The sequence below is a fragment of the Pristiophorus japonicus genome, chromosome 15 (genome assembly GCF_044704955.1).
Source record: "Pristiophorus japonicus isolate sPriJap1 chromosome 15, sPriJap1.hap1, whole genome shotgun sequence".
NCBI lineage: Eukaryota > Metazoa > Chordata > Chondrichthyes > Pristiophoridae > Pristiophorus > Pristiophorus japonicus.
The window spans coordinates 8,735,395-8,755,342 of NC_091991.1; the positions used below are offsets into that span (position 1 = coordinate 8,735,395).

General features: G+C 43.9%; 1 protein-coding gene across 10 annotated transcripts in view; it reads right to left on the reverse strand.

Annotated features, from left to right (window-relative positions):
* Positions 1-4,293: 4,293 nt before the first annotated feature.
* ppp1r12a (protein phosphatase 1, regulatory subunit 12A) overlaps positions 4,294-19,948 on the reverse strand; it is a 212,502-nt gene continuing 196,847 nt past the window's right edge. For 7 of the 10 annotated variants that reach the window (XM_070900115.1, XM_070900114.1, XM_070900109.1 and 4 more), the window contains 2 exons: positions 17,127-17,302; positions 6,381-6,462 (listed from right to left, as the gene is read on the reverse strand). In XM_070900115.1, coding sequence (XP_070756216.1) covers positions 17,168-17,302 — 135 coding nt within the window. In that variant the 3' untranslated portion in view covers positions 6,381-6,462; positions 17,127-17,167. Of the gene's footprint in view, positions 6,463-17,126; positions 17,303-19,948 lie in introns of all 10 variants that reach the window. The other 3 variants (XM_070900112.1, XM_070900111.1, XM_070900119.1) reach the window with 1 other exon arrangement.

Consider the following 19,948-nt stretch of genomic DNA (forward strand, 5'->3'; position numbering starts at 1 on the left):
GATGCCTGTGCGTGGATTTTAAAAAAAAAACGTGTGGTGGCCGTTGCACACCAGCCACCACCCGGGCTTGACAGAGCTAGGTCTCGGTCCAGTGACGAGGATTAACCAAGACGACTGGAGACCAGCTCTGCTTCACGGACCCCGTGCTGCTCCTAGGCCCTCGCCTCTTCTGGCCCCGATCACATCCCTCTATATTCTTTTAAATTATTAATTAAGCTAGCAGCTACAGCTTTTTCTGGGAGAGTTCCACAATTTGCGTTTCCAAACTCCCCCCGACTGGTCTATGTCCCCCTTGACCTGAACTTCAAGGTGGTGGTGTTTTTTAATAAATGACTCCCTTTTCATAATGCTTATGGAATGACCTTGCTTTTGCAGGAGTGGTGGCTTTCCCCCCAACCGTCCCAGCATGAAGCTTGGTGCAAGCAGCGGCCTTTTATTAATGGCTGAAGACATCACACAAGCTGATTCCTGACAAAAGCTGGTGGGTCGGGCTCGTGGACCAACCCAATGCTCCATAAGCTCAGATCCCAATTGTTTTTCCTTTCTGAAAATCTTAACAGCAAATTGCTCCACTCGGGTGCAATTTCAAATTGGTGCCAAATTGCACGGGGTGAAAATGAGGAGAATTACAATGATCCGTAAAGACCACAGGCATTTTTGCAAGGACTGAAAACCTTCAGCTACTCTTTGCGGGGTGAACAGTAACCACCCAAAATGTAGATGAGAGTGTTCTGATCCCCCTTGAAACCTGCTCAACCTGCTTAGGAACCAGCTACATTGACATGCCATGGGTCAAGACTCACTCGTCTTTGGAATAGGGCGGAAGACACAACCCCAGATCTGAACTCCCTTCAGGAGAGACCAGACTAAACGAGTCAGGAAGTTGTGACAAGAGGTTTAGAGTCAAGTATCGATGGAAACATCTCAGAGATAAAGAACAGAAAGGGAGCCAGAAAGAAAATGGCACCGAGAAAAAAAACTAGCATTTATATAGCACCTTTATATAGCAGTTAGCGGGTATGATGTAATTGGCATCACAGAGACATGGCTCCAGGGTGACCAAGGCTGGGAATTCAACATCCAGGGTTATTCAACATTTAGGAAGGATAGACAGAAAGGAAAAGGAGACAGGGTGGCATTGTTGGTTAAAGAGGAAATTAATGCAATAGTAAGAAAGGCCATTAGCTTGGATGATGTGGAATCGGTATGGGTGAAGCTGCGGAATACCAAGAGGTAGAAAACGCTAGTGGGAGTTGTGTACAGACCACCAAACAGTAGTAATAAGGTTGGGGACCTCATCAAACAAGAAATTAGGGATGCATGCAATAAAGGTATCATGGGTGACTTTAATCTACATATTGATTGGGCTAACCAAACTGGTAGCAATGCGGTGGAGGAGGATTTCCTGGAGTGGATTAGGGATGGTTTTCTAGACCAATATGTTGAGGAACCAACCAGGGAGCTGGCCATCCTAGACTGGGTGATGTGTAATGAGAAAGGACTAATTAGCAATCTTGTTGTGCGAGACCCCTTGGGGAAGAGTGACCATAATATGGTAGAATTCTTTATTAACATGGAGAGTGACACAATTAATTCAGAAACTAGGATCCTGAACTTAAGGAAAGGTAACTTCGATGATTTGAGGCGTGAATTGGCTAGAGTAAGACTGGCAAATGATATTTAAAGGGTTGACGGTGGATAGGCAATGGCAAACATTTATAGATCACTTGGATGAAATTCAGCAATTGTACATCCCTGTCTGGAGTAAAAATAAAACAGGGAAGGTGGCTCAACTGTGGCTAACAAGGGAAATTAAGGATAGTGTTAAATCCAAGGAATTGGCCAGAAAAAGCAGTAAACCTGCCAACTGGGAGAAATTTAGAATTCAGCAGAGGAGGACAAAGGGTTTAATTAAGAGGGGGAAAATAGAGTACGAGAAGAAGCTTGTCGGGAACATTAGAAGCCTTTGCAGTCAGTTTTTTAAGATATGTGAAGAGAAAAAGATTAGTGAAGACAAACGTAGGTCCCTTGCAGTCAGATTCAAGTGAATTTATAATGGGGAACAAAGAAATGGCAGACCAATTGAACAAATACTTTGGTTCTGTCTTCACGAAGGAAGACACAAATAACCTTCTGAAAGTACTAGGGGACCGAGGGTCTAGTGAGGAGGAGGAACTGAAGGATAGCCTTATTAGGCGGGAAATTGTGTTAGGGAAATTGATGGGATTGAAGGCCGATAAATCCCCAGGGTCTGATAGTCTGCATCCCAGAATACTTAAGGAAGTGGCCCTCGAAATAGTGGATGCATTGGTGATCATTTTCTATTGACTCGGGATCAGTTCCTATGGACTGGAGGGTAGCTAATGTAACACCACTTTTTAAAAAAGGATGAAGAGAAAGCAGGTAATTATAGACCAGTTAGCCTGACATCAGTGGTGGGGAAAATGTTGGAATCAATTATTTAGGATGAAATAGCACATTTGGAAAGCAGTGACAGGATCAGTCCAAGTCAGCGTGGATTTATGAAGGGGAAATCATGCTTGAAATATTTTCTGGAATTTTTTGAGGATGTAACGAGTGGACAAGGGAGAACCAGTGCATGTGGTGTATTTGGACTTTCAAAAGGCTTTTGACAAGGTCCCACACAAGAGATTGGTGTGAAAAATCAAAGTACATGGTAGTAAGGGTAATGTACTGACATGGATAGAGAACTGGTTGGCAGACAGGAAGCAGAGAGTCAGGATAAATGGGTCCTTTTCAGAATGTCAGGCAGTGACTAATGGAGTGCCGCAGGGCTCAGTGCTGGGACCCCAGCTCTTCACAATATACATCAATGATTTGGATGAAGGAATTGAGTGTAATATCTCCAAGTTTGCAGATGACACTAAACTGGGTGGCGGTGTGAGCTGTGAGGGGGTCGCTAAGAGGCTACAGGGTGACTTGGACAGGTTAGGTGAGTGGGCAAATGCATGGCAAATGCAGTATAATGTGGATAAATGTGAGGTTATCCACTTTGGGGGCAAAAACGGACAGACAGATTATTATCTGAATGGTGGCAGATTAGGAAAAGGGGAGGTGCAACGAGACCTGCTGTATCTGCATGCCAACTTTCAATGACTGATGGTTCATCAGTCATTGAAAGTTGGCATGCAGATACAGCAGGCGGTGAAGAAAGCAAATGGGATGTTGGCCTTCATAGCGAGGGGATGAGTATCGGAGCAGGGAGGTCTTATTGCAGTTGTACAGGACCTTGGTGAGACCTCACCTGGAATATTGTGTTCAATTTTGGTCTCCTAATCTGAGAAAGGACGTTCTTGCTATTGAGGGAGTGCAACGAAGGTTCACCAGACTGATTCCAGGGATGGCTGGATTGACATATGAGAGACTGGATCAACGGGGCCTTTATACATTGGAGTTTAAAGGATGAGAGGGGATCTCAAAGAAATATACAAGATTCTGACGGGACGGGACAGGTTAGATGCGGGTAAATTGTTCCCGATGTTGGGGAAGTCCAGAACCAAGGGACACAGTCTTAGGATAAGGGGTAGGCCATTTAGGACTGAGAGGAGGAGAAACTTCTTCACTCAGAGAGTTGTTAACCTGTGGAATTCCCTGCCGCAGAGAGTTGTTGATGCCAGTTCATTGGATATATTCAAGAGCGAGTTAGATATGGCCCTTACGGCTAAAGGGATCAAGGGGTATGGAGAGAAAGCAGGAAAGGGGTACTGAGGGAATGATCAGCCATGATCTATCGAATGGTGGTGCAGGCTCCAAGGGCCGAATGGCCTACTCCTGCACCTATTTTCTATGTTTCTTTCAGAACCTCAGGACGTTCCTAAGCTCTTTACAGCCAATCAAGTCCTATTGAAGTGGAGCCACTGTTGTAATTTAGGAATGTTTATCCATCAGTGATTCAACAGCGCCAACAGCCCTTTCCAAATCACCAGGCTCCACAGGATTCAAGCATCGACAAACCACACAATAAGAAACAGATGGGTAAATGGGACTGATTTGCTCTGTGGTTACAAGAACCAAGAGTTAGAAGTTCAAACACCCCTGGTATAGGACACAATAAGAGACCACATCGATTCCAGAACTGAAGCCTTCTGCAAATTGTGATTTGCTGAATACACATCTTACCTTCTTCCCCCTGGGTCTGCAGAGTACAATCAAAACAGATCACCCTCCTTCCTCTCAGCAAAGTAGTACTCACGAATCAGGGCTGTTGCAATAATTTGATTGCCAAGGTTATTTTTATTATTCAGCTCGTGGTCCAATAAATATGGCACAAAGTCAACATTTTAATTTTTATTTGTATATGTCAAAATACAATTTTCAGAAAATAGTTGGAAGTTTTTGCAATCAGCTTCATGCAGATGCACCGTCTGCTCAATACTACCAATAAAACTGACACAGCACGCCTGCCACATCATGGATTTCGATATAAAGAATAAATAGCCTAAATATAAAACACTAAAATATTAGAAACATCTACGGTAATTTTTGCACATGCACCCAACACATTCCGCAATCTGTCCGCCCGTCAGTCAGTCACACACTCAGAGCACTGTGGCGAGCCAGCATTCAAACCCTCTGCCGCCACGATTTCTGCGGAGATGTCAAACCCGCAGTAAGATGTCACGCACCACCGGTAATCTCAACCCAACAATCACTTCGTCCAAATACCATCCGAATGTGAAAACCCAGTTTTCCTCGGTACCTTTGTAAAAGCAAACTCCTGAGATTGGTAGTAAGAGTACAGCTGCATAAAACCAATGAACAGAAAACATCACGCCCCATGACGCAGGGGCATAGCGTGCCGGTTACCAGAAGACTACGAGAAGCGATGCAACACAAGAACCGTGTGTGTTTTTTTTTTATGAAGGGGTATAAATTCACATTTAATACAATATATTTAATGATAATACAATGGCTACTGCAAGCTTTACAATGTACAATGACTCTGCATGTTTGAACTCTTTCAGTGGTTTTATTTGACATATAGTATGTGCCGTATGAAGTCGTACTGACGTTTAAATATATATATTCAAAATAAACTAGGGGTGATGCACGATATCAGTCTAACGGTAAGAGTGTTCACTGAAATCATTTTTTTTTTAAAAAAAGGCCACCAAAATATAGGAAGTGCGTTTTGATTTCTGGACCTCTGACACGACGATGGTTCTCCAACTTCCAGCTGCTCTTCCCGTCAACCCCAACACCACCAGGGATACAAAACTTTTTTAAAAAAGGGTACGTGAGGACCAGGTTAGGTTTCCCAAACAAATGCTCGTTTTAGTGAGATTACTTTTGGCAAGGACTTAAATGGCCTGGATGTGACTCTCAGTATGCAAAACAGTGAGGAACCTCGCGTCAATCTTTGATGCACATTTTTGCATCCGTGAATTTTGAAATCCCCAAATCAAAAGTACCGCTTACCATTCAAGACACCACGCTTTTCCAAGAAATCATTTCATGTATATGCACTTTTTAAGCCATAAAACCTCATTTTCATTAAAAAAAAAACACATCTTTGAGTAATCCGTTGTGTGTAACCATTATGCATACATGGTGCACTGAAACTTAAAACAGTATATATATAAAAAATATACATACACGCACACTCAGTACCTGCTAAAATGAAAGTGAAGGTTACAGATTACCCAAGAACTTATGCTACAGACTTAAAAATTGTGACAGATGAAGGCCAAGAGAACGTTTTGTAAAATAAATCTACTTCAACTGACTTGTTAAAGCATCTTATAAAGAAATGCATATTGCACAAACAGTGAAAGCCAATGTTTCACCAAGTCTAGCCGATCAACGCCGAGGGACAAATCATGATTTGCAGCGACCTCCTCTATCGGGCTCGGATGCATCATTTCCAAAGCGGGATAGTTCTATGAATACTGTCCCAACTTGAACTGGCACATGGGTGGTTAAGCACATATTAAACACTTTTAAAGCATGTGAAGGAGGAAAGCAACAATTCTGTGGCATTGTGTTGTATTCTTAACTGTCTTTGCTGTGACAATGAAAGCAGTTTGTTGACGCAAGTGTTTTATGTACAAGTAAGGCTTATTGGTTTAATATCTGAGGCGCTTCTGCCCTTAAACACTTTCCTCATATTACTGTAAACAAGATTTTCAGTCATTCCACTTCTTCAGCAGTTTTAGTTTCTGTTAAAATGGCCATATATATACATATATATATTTAGATATCCATATATAAAGACATTAAACAGGTTCATAAGAGGATTCTCTGAAAGCTGGGAGCCTTGTCGGTCACTCCTATCTTCTCGTGACTCACTTTGCAGTACGAGTTCAGAGTTGATCGGTTATCATGCAATGGCATCAACAGCGGTCAGAATCCTGTTTACTTGGAGAGTTTGCTGATGACTCTGATTAAAGCCCCATTTTCATCTTTCAGCCTCTGGTTGTCTGCTTTCAAGTCTGGCAACATCTGCAGCAGAGACAAAGAGCACGTCAAGGCACCATTAAAACCAACCTTCAGTCTGCATACAATGTGCCAGCAAAAAAACTGTAAACAAAACTGTCTGAAACAGAGAAAGTGAACTATGGGAACATGTACAGATTTTGAGAGTGGAGCATTACGACTTGGTATCAGTGCTTGCCAAGGACTGCAGTCTTGGGGGGCTTTCAATCTCTTTGCCATCTCTTGAAGCCATGTTCAAGCATCTCGAATGCACACATGGTATTTGAAAATACATCAGTTGAGTGAAGTGCAATTGCATGAGATGTTAAACCAAGGCCCCATCTGCCCTTTCAGGTGGGTGTAAAAGATCCCATGGCACTATTCCTCAACCAAAATTGCATTAAACAAAAATAAATGATCTGGGCATTATCACATTGCTGTTTGTGGGAGCTTGCTGTGCACAAATTGGCTGCTGTGTTTCCTACCTTAAAACAATAACTACACTTCAAAAGTGCTGAAGCAAAATACTGCGGATGGTGGAATCTGAAATAACAACTGAAAATGCTGGAAATACTCAGCAGGTTGGGCAGCATCTGTGGGGAGAGAAACAGAGTTAATGTTTCAGGTCGATAACCCTTCCTCAGAACTGGCCTGACTAAGGGTCATGGACCTGAAACATTAACTCTGTTTCTCTTTCCACAGATGCTGCCCAACCTGCTGAGTATTTCCAGCATTTTCTGTTTTTAGTTCAAAAGTTCTTCATTGACTGTAAAGCACGTTGGGACGTCCCGAGGTCATGAAATGCGGTCTAAATTAAAATAGCTTCTTTTTCTTTTTAACACTTCAAAGTGGAACTTCCCCTCGTGGGAACGAGTTAATTTTCAATCACATACCAACAAGAAATAGCAGGAGCAGGCCATTTGGTCCTGCAAATTGATCTGATCATGGACTCAGCTCCACTTCGCTGCCTGCTCCCCATAACCCTTTCCTCCCCAATTGCTCAAAAATACATCTATCTCCGCCCTAAACATATTCAATGACCCAGCCTCCACAGCTCTCTGGGGCAGAGAATTCAATAGATTTACAACCCTCAGAAGAAATTTCTCATCTCAGTTTTAAATGGGTGGCCCCTTATTCTAAGACTATGTCCCCTAGTTTTAGTTTCCCCTATGAGTGGAAATATCCTCTCTGCATCCACCTGGTCGAGCCCCCTCATTATCTTATATGTTTCAATAAGATCACCTCCCATTCTTCTGAGCCCAACCTACTCAACCTATCTTCAGAAGTCAACCCCCTCATCTCCGGAATCAACCTAGTGAACCTTCTTTGAACAGCCTCCAATGCAAGTATATCCTTCCTTAAATACGGAGACCAAAACTGTATGTAGTAGTCTCACCAATACCCTGTATAGCTGTAGCAGGACTTCTCTGCTTTTATACTCTATCCCCCTTGCAATAAAGGCCAACATTCCATTTGCCTTCCTGATTACTTGCTGTACCTGCATACTAACTTTTTGTGTTTCATGCACAAGGACCCCCAGGTCCCTCTGTACTGCAGCACTATGCAATTTTTCTCCATTTAAATTCTAATTTGTTTTTCTATTTTTTCTGCCGAAGTGGATAACCTAACATTTTCCCACATTATACTCCATCTGCCAAATTTTTGCCCACTCACTTAACCTGTCTATATCTCTGCAGATTTGTTGTGTCCTCCTCACAATTTGCTCTCCCACCCATCGTTGTATCAGCAGCAAACTTGGCTACATTACACTCGGTCCCTTCACCCACGTCATTAATATGGATTGTAAATAGTTGAGGCCCCAGCACCGATCCCTGCAGCACCCCACTAGTTACTGTTTGCCAACCAGAAATTGACCCGTTTATCCCAACTCTGTTTTCTGTTAGTTAGCCAATGCTCTCAGTGCTAATATATTACCCCTAACCTTGTGAACTTTTATCTCGTGCATTAACCTTTTATGTAGCACCTTATCGAATGCCTTCTGGAAATTCAAATACACCACATCCACTGGTTCCCCATTATCCACCGGTTCCCCATTATCCACCCTGCTCGTACATCCTCAAAGAGACTAGAACTAGGGGGAATAATCTTCGAATAGGGGGCCGCCTATTTAAAACTGAGATGAGGAGAATTTATTTTTTCAGAGGGGTGTGGATCTGTGGAATTCGCTGCCGCAGAGCTGTGGAAGTTGGAACATTGAATGGATTTAAGACAGAGATAGACAGTTTCTTAACTGATAAGGGAATAAGGGGTTATGGGGAGTGGGCAGGGAAGTGGATCCGAATCCATGATCGGATCAGCCATGATCGTATTAAATGGCGAAACAGGCTCGAGGGGCTGTATGGCTTACTCCTGCTCCTATTTCTTATGTTCTTATGTAAATTTGTCAAACATTTCCCTTTAATAAAACCATCCTGACTCTGCTTGATTGAATTATGCTTTTCCAAATGTCCTGCTATTGCTTCCTTAATAATGCACTCCAGCATTTTCCCAATGACATTTTTTAAGGTAACTGGTCTATAGTTTCATGCTTTTTGTTTCCATCCTTTTTTTATATAGGGGCGTTATATTTTCTGTTTTCTAATCCACTGGGACCTCCCCAGAATCCAGGGAATTTTGGTAGATTACAACCAACACATCCACTATCTCTGCAGCCATCTCTCAAGACCCCAGGATGCAAGCCATCAGGTCCAGGGGACTTGTCCGCCTTTAGTCCCATTATTTTGCCAAGTACTACTACTTGAGTGAGTGATTTTATTAAACATAGGAATTAGGTGCAGGATCAGGCCATTCGGCCCTTCGAGCCTGCAACGCCATTCAATATGATCATGGCTGATCATTCAACCTCAGTACCCCAGCCTTCTCTCCATACCCCCTGATCCCTTTAGCCGCAACGGCCACATCTAACTCCTTTTTGAATATGTCCAACAACTATACTCAACAACTTTCTGTGGCAGAGAATTCCACAGGTTCACAACTCTCTGGGTGAAAAGATTTCTCCTCAGCTCGGTCCTATATGGCTTACCTCTTATCCTTAGACTGTGTCCCCTGGTTCTGGACTTCCCCAACATTGGGAACATTCTTCCTGCATCTAACCTGTCCAGTCCCATCAGAATTTTATATGTTTCTATGAGATCCTCTCTCATTCTTCTAAATTCCAGTGAGTATAAGCCGAGCCGATCCAGTCTTTCCTCATATATCAGTCCTGCCATCCCGGGAATCAGTCTGGTGAACCTTCGCTGCACTCCCTCAATAGCAAGCATGTCCTTCTTCAGATTAGGAGACCAAAACTGCACACAATACTCAAGGTGTGGTCTCACCAAGACCCTGTACAACTGCAGCAAGACCTCCCTGCTCCTATACTCAAATCCCCTCACTATGAAGGCCAGCATGCCATTTGCTTTCTTTGCTGCCTGCTGTACCTGCATGCCTACCTTCAATGACTGATGTACCATGACACCCAAGTCTCGTTGCACCTCTCCTTTTACTAATCTGTCACCATTCAGATAATAATCTGCCTTCCTGTTTTTGCCACCAAAGTGGATAACCTCACATTTATCTACATTATACTGCATCTGCCATGCATTTGCCCATTCACCTAACCTATCCACATCCTCCTGCAGTCTCTGAGCATCCTCCTCACAGCTCACACTGCCACTCAGCTTAGTGTCATCTGCAAACTTGGAGATATTACATTCAATTCCTTTGTCTAAATCATTAATGTATATTGTAAATAGCTGTGGTCCCAGCACTAAACCCTGCGGCACCCCAGTAGTCACTGCCTGCCATTCTGAAAAGGACCCATTTATTCCCACTCTTTGCTTCCTGTCTGCCAACAGTTCGCTATCCACGTCAGTACATTACCCTTAATACCATGTGCCTTAATTTTACACACTAATCTCTTGTGTGGGACCTTGTCAAAAGCCTTTTGAAAGTCCAAATACACCACATCTACTGGTTCTCCCTTATCCACTCTCCTAGTTACATCCTCAAAAAATTCTAGAAGATTTGCCAAGCATGATTTCCCTTTCATACATCCATGCTGACTTGGACCGATCCTGTCACTGCTTTCCAAATGAGCTGCTATTACGTCTGTAATAATTGACTCCAGCATTTTCCCCACCACCGATGTCAGGCTAACCAGTTGAAAAATCCGTGTTTTCTCACTCTCTCCTTTTCTAAAAAAGTGGGGTTACATTAGTTACCCTCCAATCCATAGGAACTGATCCAGAGTCCATGGAATGTTGGAAAATGACCATCAATGCATCTACTATTCCTAGGGCCACTTCCTTAAGTACTCTGGGATGCAGACCATCAGGCCCTGGGGATCTATCAGCCTTCAATTTCCCTAACACCATTTCCTGACTAATAAGGATTTCCCTCAGTTCCCCCTTCTCACTAGACCCTCGGTCCCCTAGTATTTTCGGGTTGTTGTACGTGTCTTCCTTAGTGAAGACAGAACCAAAGTATTTGTTCAATTGGTCTGCCATTTCCTTGTTCCCCATTATGAAGTCACCTGATTCTGACTGCAAGGGACCTACATTTATCTTCACTAATCTTTTTCTCCACATATTGAAAGAAGCTTTTGCAGTCAGTTTTTATGTTCCCTGCAAGCTTACTCTCATACTCTATTTTCCCCCTCCTAATTAAACACTTAGTCGTCCTCTACTAAATTCTACATTTCTCCCAGTCCTCAGGTTGCTGCTTTTTCTGGTCAATTTATGTGCCTCTTCCTTAGATTTAACACTTTCCCCAATTTCCCTCGTTAGCCACGGTTTAAGCCACCTTCTTTTTTTATTTTTACGCTACACAGGGATGTACAATTGATGTAGTTCATCCATGTGATCTTTAAATGTCTGCCATTGCCTATCAACCGTCAACCCTTTAAGTATCATTCACCAGTCTATCCTAGCCAATTCACATCTCATACGGTCGAAGTTTCCTTTCTTCATGTTCAGGACCCTAGTCTCTGAATTAAGTGTATCACTCTCCATCTTAATGAAGAATTCTACCATATTATGGTCACTCTTCCTCAAGGGGCCTCGCACTACTGATTGCTAATTAATCCTCTCTCAATACACAAGACCCAGTCAAGGATGGCCTGCTCTCAAGTTGGTTCCTCGACATATCCTCGACCATCCCTTATACGCTCCAGGAACAACTCCTCCAGTTTGGTTCGCCCAATCAATATGCAGATTAAAGTCACCCATGATAACTGCTGTACCTTTATTGCACGCGTTCCCTACCTCCCTACTACTGTTTGGTGGTCTGTACACAACTCCCATTAACGTTTTCTGCCTTTTGGTGTTTCGCAGCTCTACCCATATCGATTCCACATCATCCACGCTAATGTCCTTCCTTACTATTGCGTTAATCTCCTCCATCTCTTTAGCCCCTTGATTATCCCCTATTGGGATGTTTTTAGTGTCTTCTACTGTGAAGACCGATACAAAATATTTGTTCAAAGTCTCTGCCATTTCCCTGTTCCCCATCATTAATTCCACAGCCTCATCCTCTAAGGGACCAACATTTACTTTAGCCACTCTTGCTATCTGTTTTTATATTTCGTGCTAGTTTACTTTCATCATCGAAATTCCCTCGCTTGATTAATTTTTTTCACCGTTCTTTGCTGGCTTTTAAAAGTTGCTCAATCCTCTGGCCTCCCACTAGTCTTGGCCACATTGTATGCCTTTGTTTTCAATTTGATACCATCCCTTATTTCGCCACTGATGGTTATCCTTCTCTTAAGTCTTTCCTTCTCATTGGATTATATTTCTGTTGAGAGTTATGAAATATCTCCTTAAATGTCTGCCACTGCTCATCAACCGTCACACACATTGGCACAATGGCAATTTTCTTCAACAGTCAGTGGGTTGCAGCCAATCTGAAGTGTATTGGGGCAGATTTTACAGTGGGTATGACGGTGTACTCAGAGTACGCCGTCATAGCGCCTTTGATATTGACTGTAAGATAGGGATTTCCGCTTGCGCATGGGCTAAATCCAGAACTTGCTATCTGTTAAGGTACGCATGGACAGATGATCCACACCGGCTTGAAAATCCCTATTGCTGGCGCAGAGTTGGGCTAATTTCCCACCAACTGCCCTGCAATCCCGTCCGAAAATGTTACGGTCGATGCAAGCAACACCATCAGCACAAGGGGATTAGATAGAGACAGTTACTCATTCTATTAGCCCTGGAATGAATTGTAAAACCCCTCCAATGATTCATGTGCAGATTTTTCAGATCTTTGGGCTCTGTGTATTTATGTTTGTATCACTTGTCCATGTCAGTTTATATGAAATTTCACAGAGATTCAACAATTTATCAGAACTCTAATTCCCAAATCAGATTTAAAGAATTAATTCCCAAATTGTGTGCGCGGGAGATAGCGAGAGAGAGAGTTATTTTTTAAACTATTTATTCTCCTGGTCCTTATAATTATTCTGAAAAAACATTGGGTGAAATGCAATAAAGAAAGTGACCAGTATCGGAGTTGGACACTTTTTGTTCAGTGCACTGATTGGACGATATCCTGAGCACGCTTCTGCATACGCTGCACCCTTGGAATTTGTTGGCTGTTATGTTCCCCTCCAGTACGCAATGTCAGAGAGCATGTTCCAGGGTCCCAGTCAATAGTGTGTTTTCTTTCCACACATTGGTGGTGCACCCCATAACTATGCCGCCCACTGCAATTTCGGGGCCATTAATTCTTTTGCAACACATATCCAGTGATGAGATGAAGCTCTATCCCAACGGTCATAGTCCTGGGCTATGGGTGCTTCTGGGGTCAGCTTATATCCTACACCTTTTGTGATGTGGTCGACAGTGACTGCTCATCAGAAGAGTGAAAATATAGCAAAAGAAACAGCTCACTGAGGGGAAAATAAAGGATCTTGTTTAATATATTATAAACGGTTTATACCAAGTTTAAACATTTAGAGAGAAGGTCCCCAAAATATGGCAGGATTATTTGCTTTTTTTTTTTTAAAGTACCTATTCTCTCAAATGTGATCACCAAATTGTTAAACTAGTCTACGCCTACGATTCGATTATTTAGTCTGTAGCTGGGTGACATGCTAACATCATATTGTACCAGTTCATGGGGGACGGTGGCATCATCATAGGCAGTCCCTCGGAATCAAGGAAGACTTGCTTCCACTCCTGAAGTGAGTTCTTTGGCGGCTGAACAGTCCAATACGAGAGCCACAGACTCTGTCACAGGTGGGACAGGTAGTCATCGAAGGAAGGGGTGGGTGGGACTGGTTTGTCGCACGCTCTTTCCGCTGCCTATGCTTGATTTCTGCATGCTCTCTGCATTGAGACTCGAGGTGCTCAGCGCCCTCTCTGATGCACTTCCTCCACTTAGGACAATCTTGAGCCAGGGACTCCCAGGTATCAGTGGGGATGTTGCACTTTATCAGGGAGGCTTTGAGGGTGTCCTTGTAGCTTTTCCGCTGCCCACCTTTGGCTCGTTTGCCGTGAAGGAACTCAGAGTAGAGCACTCGCTTTGGGAATCTAGTGTCTGGCATGCGTACTATGTGGCCTGCCCAGCGGAGCTGATTGGCGAGTGCGGTCAGTGCTTCAATGCTGGGGATGTTGGCCTGGACGAGGACGCTGATGTTGGTGTGCCTGTCCTCCCAGATGATTTGTAGGATCTTGCGCAGACATCGTTGGTGGTATTTCTCCAGCAACTTGGTGTCTACTGTACGTGGTCCATGTCTCTGAGCCATACAGGAGAGCGGGTATTACTACAGCCCTGTAGACCATGCGATTGGTGGCAGTTTTGAGGGCCTGGTCTTCAAACACTCTTTTCCTCAGGCGGCTGAGGGCTGCACTTGAGGCGGTGTAGAAACTCGTCGCCAATGTCTGCTCTTGGTGATAGGAGGCTCCCGAGATATGGGAAGTGGTCCAGTGTCCAGGGCTGCGCCGTGGATCTTGATGACCGAGGGGCAGTGCTGTGCGGTGAGGACAGGCTGGTGGAGGACCTTTGTCTTACGGATGTTTAGCGTAAGGCCCATGCTTTCGTACTCTTAGTAAATACGTTGACTATGGCGGTAGCATAGTGGTTATATTACTGGCCTAGTAATCCAGAGGCCTGGACTAATGATCCAGAGACGCGAGTTCAAATCCCAACAAGACAGCTGGGGAATTTAAATTTAGCTAATTAAATAAATCTGGAATAAAAAGCGAGTGCCAGTCATGGTAACCATGAAACTGCCAGATTGTCGTAAAAACACATCTGGTTCACTATTTTTATTTTCCCACTTTACAACAGTGACTGCACTCCAAAAGTACTTCATTGACTGTAAAGTACTTTGAGTCGTCTGGTGGTCGTGAAAGGCACTATATAAATGCAAGTCTGTCTTTCTTTCTAGGAAAGGAATTCTGCCATCCTTACCCGGTCTGCCCTATATGTGACAGCAATGTGGTTGACTCTTAACTGCCCTCTGAAACGGCCTAGCGAGGCACTCAGCTGGACCACTACTGCAGTAGTTTAAGAATGCAGCTCACCACCACCAGTACTTTCTCAAGGGTGGACAATAAATTCTGGCCTTGCCAACGATGGCCTCATCCAATGAACAAATAAAAAAAAAGTTAAGAGTTCCTCTTTCATCCATTTAGAATAATCCACTTTGCTCTCGGCAAGGTAAAACAGTAAATTTTCATTGTCAACTAAATTGCTATATTCGTACGTTTAAGTTTACTACTATTTTACAGTTTTATCAACTTTAAATTCACAGCATTTACTGCAAATTTTGTGAAATGACGCTGATGAGCGTTGCCTGCGATTGCTTCAGGAATAGATCAAGAGACAAAAAAACTCCCGTTTTCCCACCGGACACTGGGATGTTGCGGGGTGGCAAGAAGTGATCGCTGACTGTCGCGCAAGAAGCAGATGGTTGGCTCCTTCCGTCGACTGCCTTGTCAAGGGGGATGCTGCAGGAATGAAAAAGTGAGCCATGGCTCAGTGGGTAGCACCTCGACTCTAAGTCAGACGGTTGTAGGTTCAAGTCCCACTCCAGGGACTTGAGCACAAAAATATAGGCCATCACTCCAGTGCAGTGCTGAGGGAGCGCTGCACTGTCAGAGGTGCCGTCTTTCAGATGAGACGTTAAACCTGGATGTAAAAGTTTCCATGGCACTATTTCGAACAGGAGCAGGGGAGTTATCCCCGGTGCCCTGGCCAATATTTATCCTTCAATCAATATAACAAAAATAGATTATCTGATCATTATCACATTGCTGTTTGTGGGAGCTTGCTGTGCATAAATTGGCTGCCGCGTTTTCCACATTACAACAGTGACTGCACTCCAAAAGTACCTCATTGGTTGTAAAGTGCTTTGAAATGTCCGGTGGTCGTGAAAGGCGCTATATAAATGCAAGTCTTTCTTTTCTCTACCACTCCACAATAATGTTGCTCACTGCACCATGAATTACTCCCTCATTCTCCCCACAACCCTCCCCCTGCCATACCTATCAGGATTTACTATTTGACTATGCAAAGCTGCATTTAAGCAACTGCAATGGTTTCACCTCACACAGACGTCAAGTTCTTGTGTGAAGAGGACCTGATCCAACTCCAGACACTTCTGCTATAAGCATCGACCAAAACGTCACTACTTCAGCTATTCCTGCAATTGCTGTTTCACCGATAAAATGGTCCAGTGCCATGGACCTTTCTTGATGTCAGCCGTCGCTCACTGGTAGCAATCTCGTCCGACCAAAAAGTCGTGGGTTCAAGTCCCACTCTGGAGACTTGAGGCCATACTGCAGATTAACACTCCACTGCAATACTGAGGGAGGTGCCGTCTTTCAGATGAGACATTAAACCGGGGCCCCATCTGCCCGCTAAGGTAATTGCTAAAGATTCCATGGTACTATTTCGAAGAAGAGCAAGGGAGTTCTTCCCAAGTGTCCTGGGCCAATATTTATCCTTCAACTAACATCCCCAAAGAAAATTATTTGGTCATTATCACACTGATGTTTGTGGGAGCTTGCTGTGCACAAATGATGGCTACATTTCATACATTACAACAGGGACTACACTTCAAAAGCACTTTGTTGGCTGTTGAGAGCTTTAGGACATCCTGAGTTTGTGAAAGTTGCCGAAAAATGGAACTTTTCCCCTTATTTGCTCATCTTGCTCACCTCATCTTGCAAGAGATATTTCATGGTACACAAAACTTTTTGGCTTTAAGCCAATTTTATTCCAAGCCTTGGAGATCGCTGCGCACCTTGAATTGCAGCACAGCAACTAGCACTGACTGCTTTCATGTTGACCATGAGGGCACTGTCACGGAAAGCCAAGCAGCAATTTAGTTCCACTGTCCACACCGATTCCCAGTGGACTGAAAAGCCATGCAATTTGTGCTGCCCATAGCAGGTCAAGTTTTGTTGGCGAGCTCATGGGCTCTGCTTCACCACACAGCTATTCAAATACTGCAGCTCTTGAGAATTGGCTCACCACAAAACACTGGGGACACGGAGGAAACCACATCAACCGCAGCACAAATATGTGCCAGTCGCGTAGGACTGCCCAACTCTCAAAAGCAGCAAGACATTTGCATTCCACAATTTTAGTTGAAGCACCGTAGCAAAGATAACAGAAGCAGTCCTCACCCAAAGAGAGCGAAAGTGGGACTATAAAGCGAACCGAAGTTTAACACCTGCCTGGCTGTGAAGGGAAGCAGTAATGAAGAAAAGGAAAGGAGCTACAAGTCCACAGCCTGGAGCTGCCTACAGGACTCAGAAAGCTTGGTAACCACTCTGGTCAGAGCCCTATTCTCAGCCAGCAGCCGCTCATTTAACTGCCTCAGAGTCTGAATCTGTTTTACAGGATGCAGGTTCTGCAGGGATGAAAACACAAGGAGAAGAAACAGAATTGGAAAGCAGAATGAAAAGCAGGCATAAGGAAAGAAACAAAAAGTTAAGAATAAAATGATAGTCAGCGCCCTATTTTCCCACTTGGCACAATGACACGGACCCTGTGCGTTCTCCCGACAAGGAGTTCGGCAGCAGGTTGGCAAGGCAACTCACATTTGTACAATGATTTTCAAATAGCCACTCATTACCAATTTTAATATGAAGAGAGATTGTATCTCAGTGCATGGTCACCATGCACATCTGGATTTAGAACTTTCATCTTTGTCAATGGAGGATCTAAGTTTCAGATCTACCGAATGTCACATGACAATATGATGTCTGCTTGTCAAGTCAAATTAAACTCTGTGTTCATTCTACCAATTTTTTTAAGGATGCATTTGTGAGAAGGGATCTAACTGCATTTGAAGAGGAAGGGGTTACTGCCAGCAGTTGGGGAGGGCGAGAGTACAAGAGAAAGAGGGACAAAAGGCCAGAAACATGCAACTTAGAAATAGCCACTATATATAATATACACATTAGTTGTTGATCTCCACAACAGCTTATACACAGCCGCTAGGAGTGAAATCGATCAGTCTCGGCTTTAAAATTCTCATCCTTGTTTTCAAAGTCCTCCATTGCCTCGCCCCTCCTTATTTCTGTACCCTCTTCCAGCCCGACAACCCTCCAAGATCTCTGCGCTCCTCCAATTCTGGCTTCATGCACATCCCCAATTTGCATCGCTCCACCATTGGTGGCCGAGCCTTCAGCTACCTAGGCATGAAGCTCGAATTCTCTCCCTCAACCTCTCTCTCCCTGTTTAAGATGCTCCTTAAAACCAACCTCTTCAACCAGGCTTTTGGGTTACCTGTCCTGATATCTCATGTGGCTCGGTGTCAAATGCTGTTTGAAAACGCACCTTGGGAAGTTTTACCATGTAAAATGCAAGTTGTTGACGCTAGTGTATAGCTGAGAAGCGCACATTCCATGGCAACTGGAAATTAGTTACTCAACAAAGCCCTTGGAGACAAAGCGAGATGTTTGTGCACATCCCAACACTACTATTGATACCCACGGCATTTTCAGCCTGGACCGTAAAGCTGGACAAATGTCAAAAGCGATCCCCAAAGAACAAATGAAATGATCTGTAGTATCAGGGCAAGATACGCACAGATTAAGACTGCCACTGTTCAACAAAAACGTTGGTCAAGTAGAGATCAAGCATCAGAGTGTGACACTGATCATTCTATTCTGGTTGTTTACGACGATCATGAGCCAGGTTTCCAGGAATCATACTTAGGGTTATAATGGTTTTACGGGCCATGTGATTAAATCTGATAGTTGTGGCCCTTCTCCTTGAACTGCTGCTGTCGCTATGGTGATGGTGCTGGGCAGGGAATTACAGGATATTGACACAGCAATGAAAGAGGAATAAAATATATATCCCAATTAGAATAGCTCGGGGAGAAACTAGACGATGCTGTCCCCACAACAATGCTGCTCTGGTCTCTGTTGTGGCTGCTGGCACTGGGGCCTGGGGTGGAAAGAGAGAGGATGTTGAAGTAGACTTGCTGGGTTACTGTGACAGTGCATTTACTGATGGATGGGATGGATACCGAGTTGAGCAGCAAGAACATCAATCAATAAAATGTGTCTGTTCTGAATGGTGTCGAGTGTTGCTGCGGCTAGACCCATCCAGACAGCTGATTGGTATTCAATCACACTCCAGACTCGGGTGTTATCGATGGTGGCAAAGCTTCGAGTGGACCCACACATTTAGAGCACTCAGCCGCTGCCCTGTTCCTGTGGCCACGGTATTGATATGGTTGGTCCAGTTCAGCTCCTGGTTAATCGTGTTCTTCTCCTGCCTGCCCCCAACCTCCGAGATATTGGGGGACTCTGCAAATGTGATACTGCTGAAGGTCAGCAGGAGATGGATGGACTTTTTGACAGGTTGGATTATTTCTTGGAGACATTGTGAAGCCAAGTCCTCCTTCAGTGTGGACGATTATTACATGGCCAATGATCACTATCCAGTCATGCAACATTAAGAATGCTGCTGATGCCTCCAGCTGCCTGGGCCCCAAGCTCTGGAACTCCCTGCCCAAACCTCTCCACCTCTCGTTCCTCCTTTAAGATGCTCCTTAAAAACCTACCTCTTTGACCAAGCTTTTGGTCTTTTGCCCTAACTTATGTGGCTCAGTGTCAAATTTTTGTCTAAAACCCTCTTATGAAGCACTTTGGGATGTTTTACGTTAAAGTCGCTATATAAATACAAGTTGTTGCTGTTGTTGTATTGAAGGGACCTCAACAGCAAACCTTGATCATACAGACACCAGTAAGATGTCTGATGAGAGAGGTTCTATGAGAAGGAAGAGTAAAAGTGGACTTGTGGCTTCTTTTTGTTGCAGAGAAGTAGGGAAAAGAGCAGTCTTTTGCTTTTACCTGAAAACCATTAAATGGAGTTGTAGCTGCAGCAAGTGATTGGTCTCAAGCACATCATTTAATTCCCTCATGGGTACCCAAGTAAAAACTATGGAAAACTCAGTGTAGCTCCCAGAGTGGAGGGTAGCCAATGCAACCCCACTTTTTAAAAAAGGAGGGAGAGAGAAAACAGGGAATTATAGACCGGT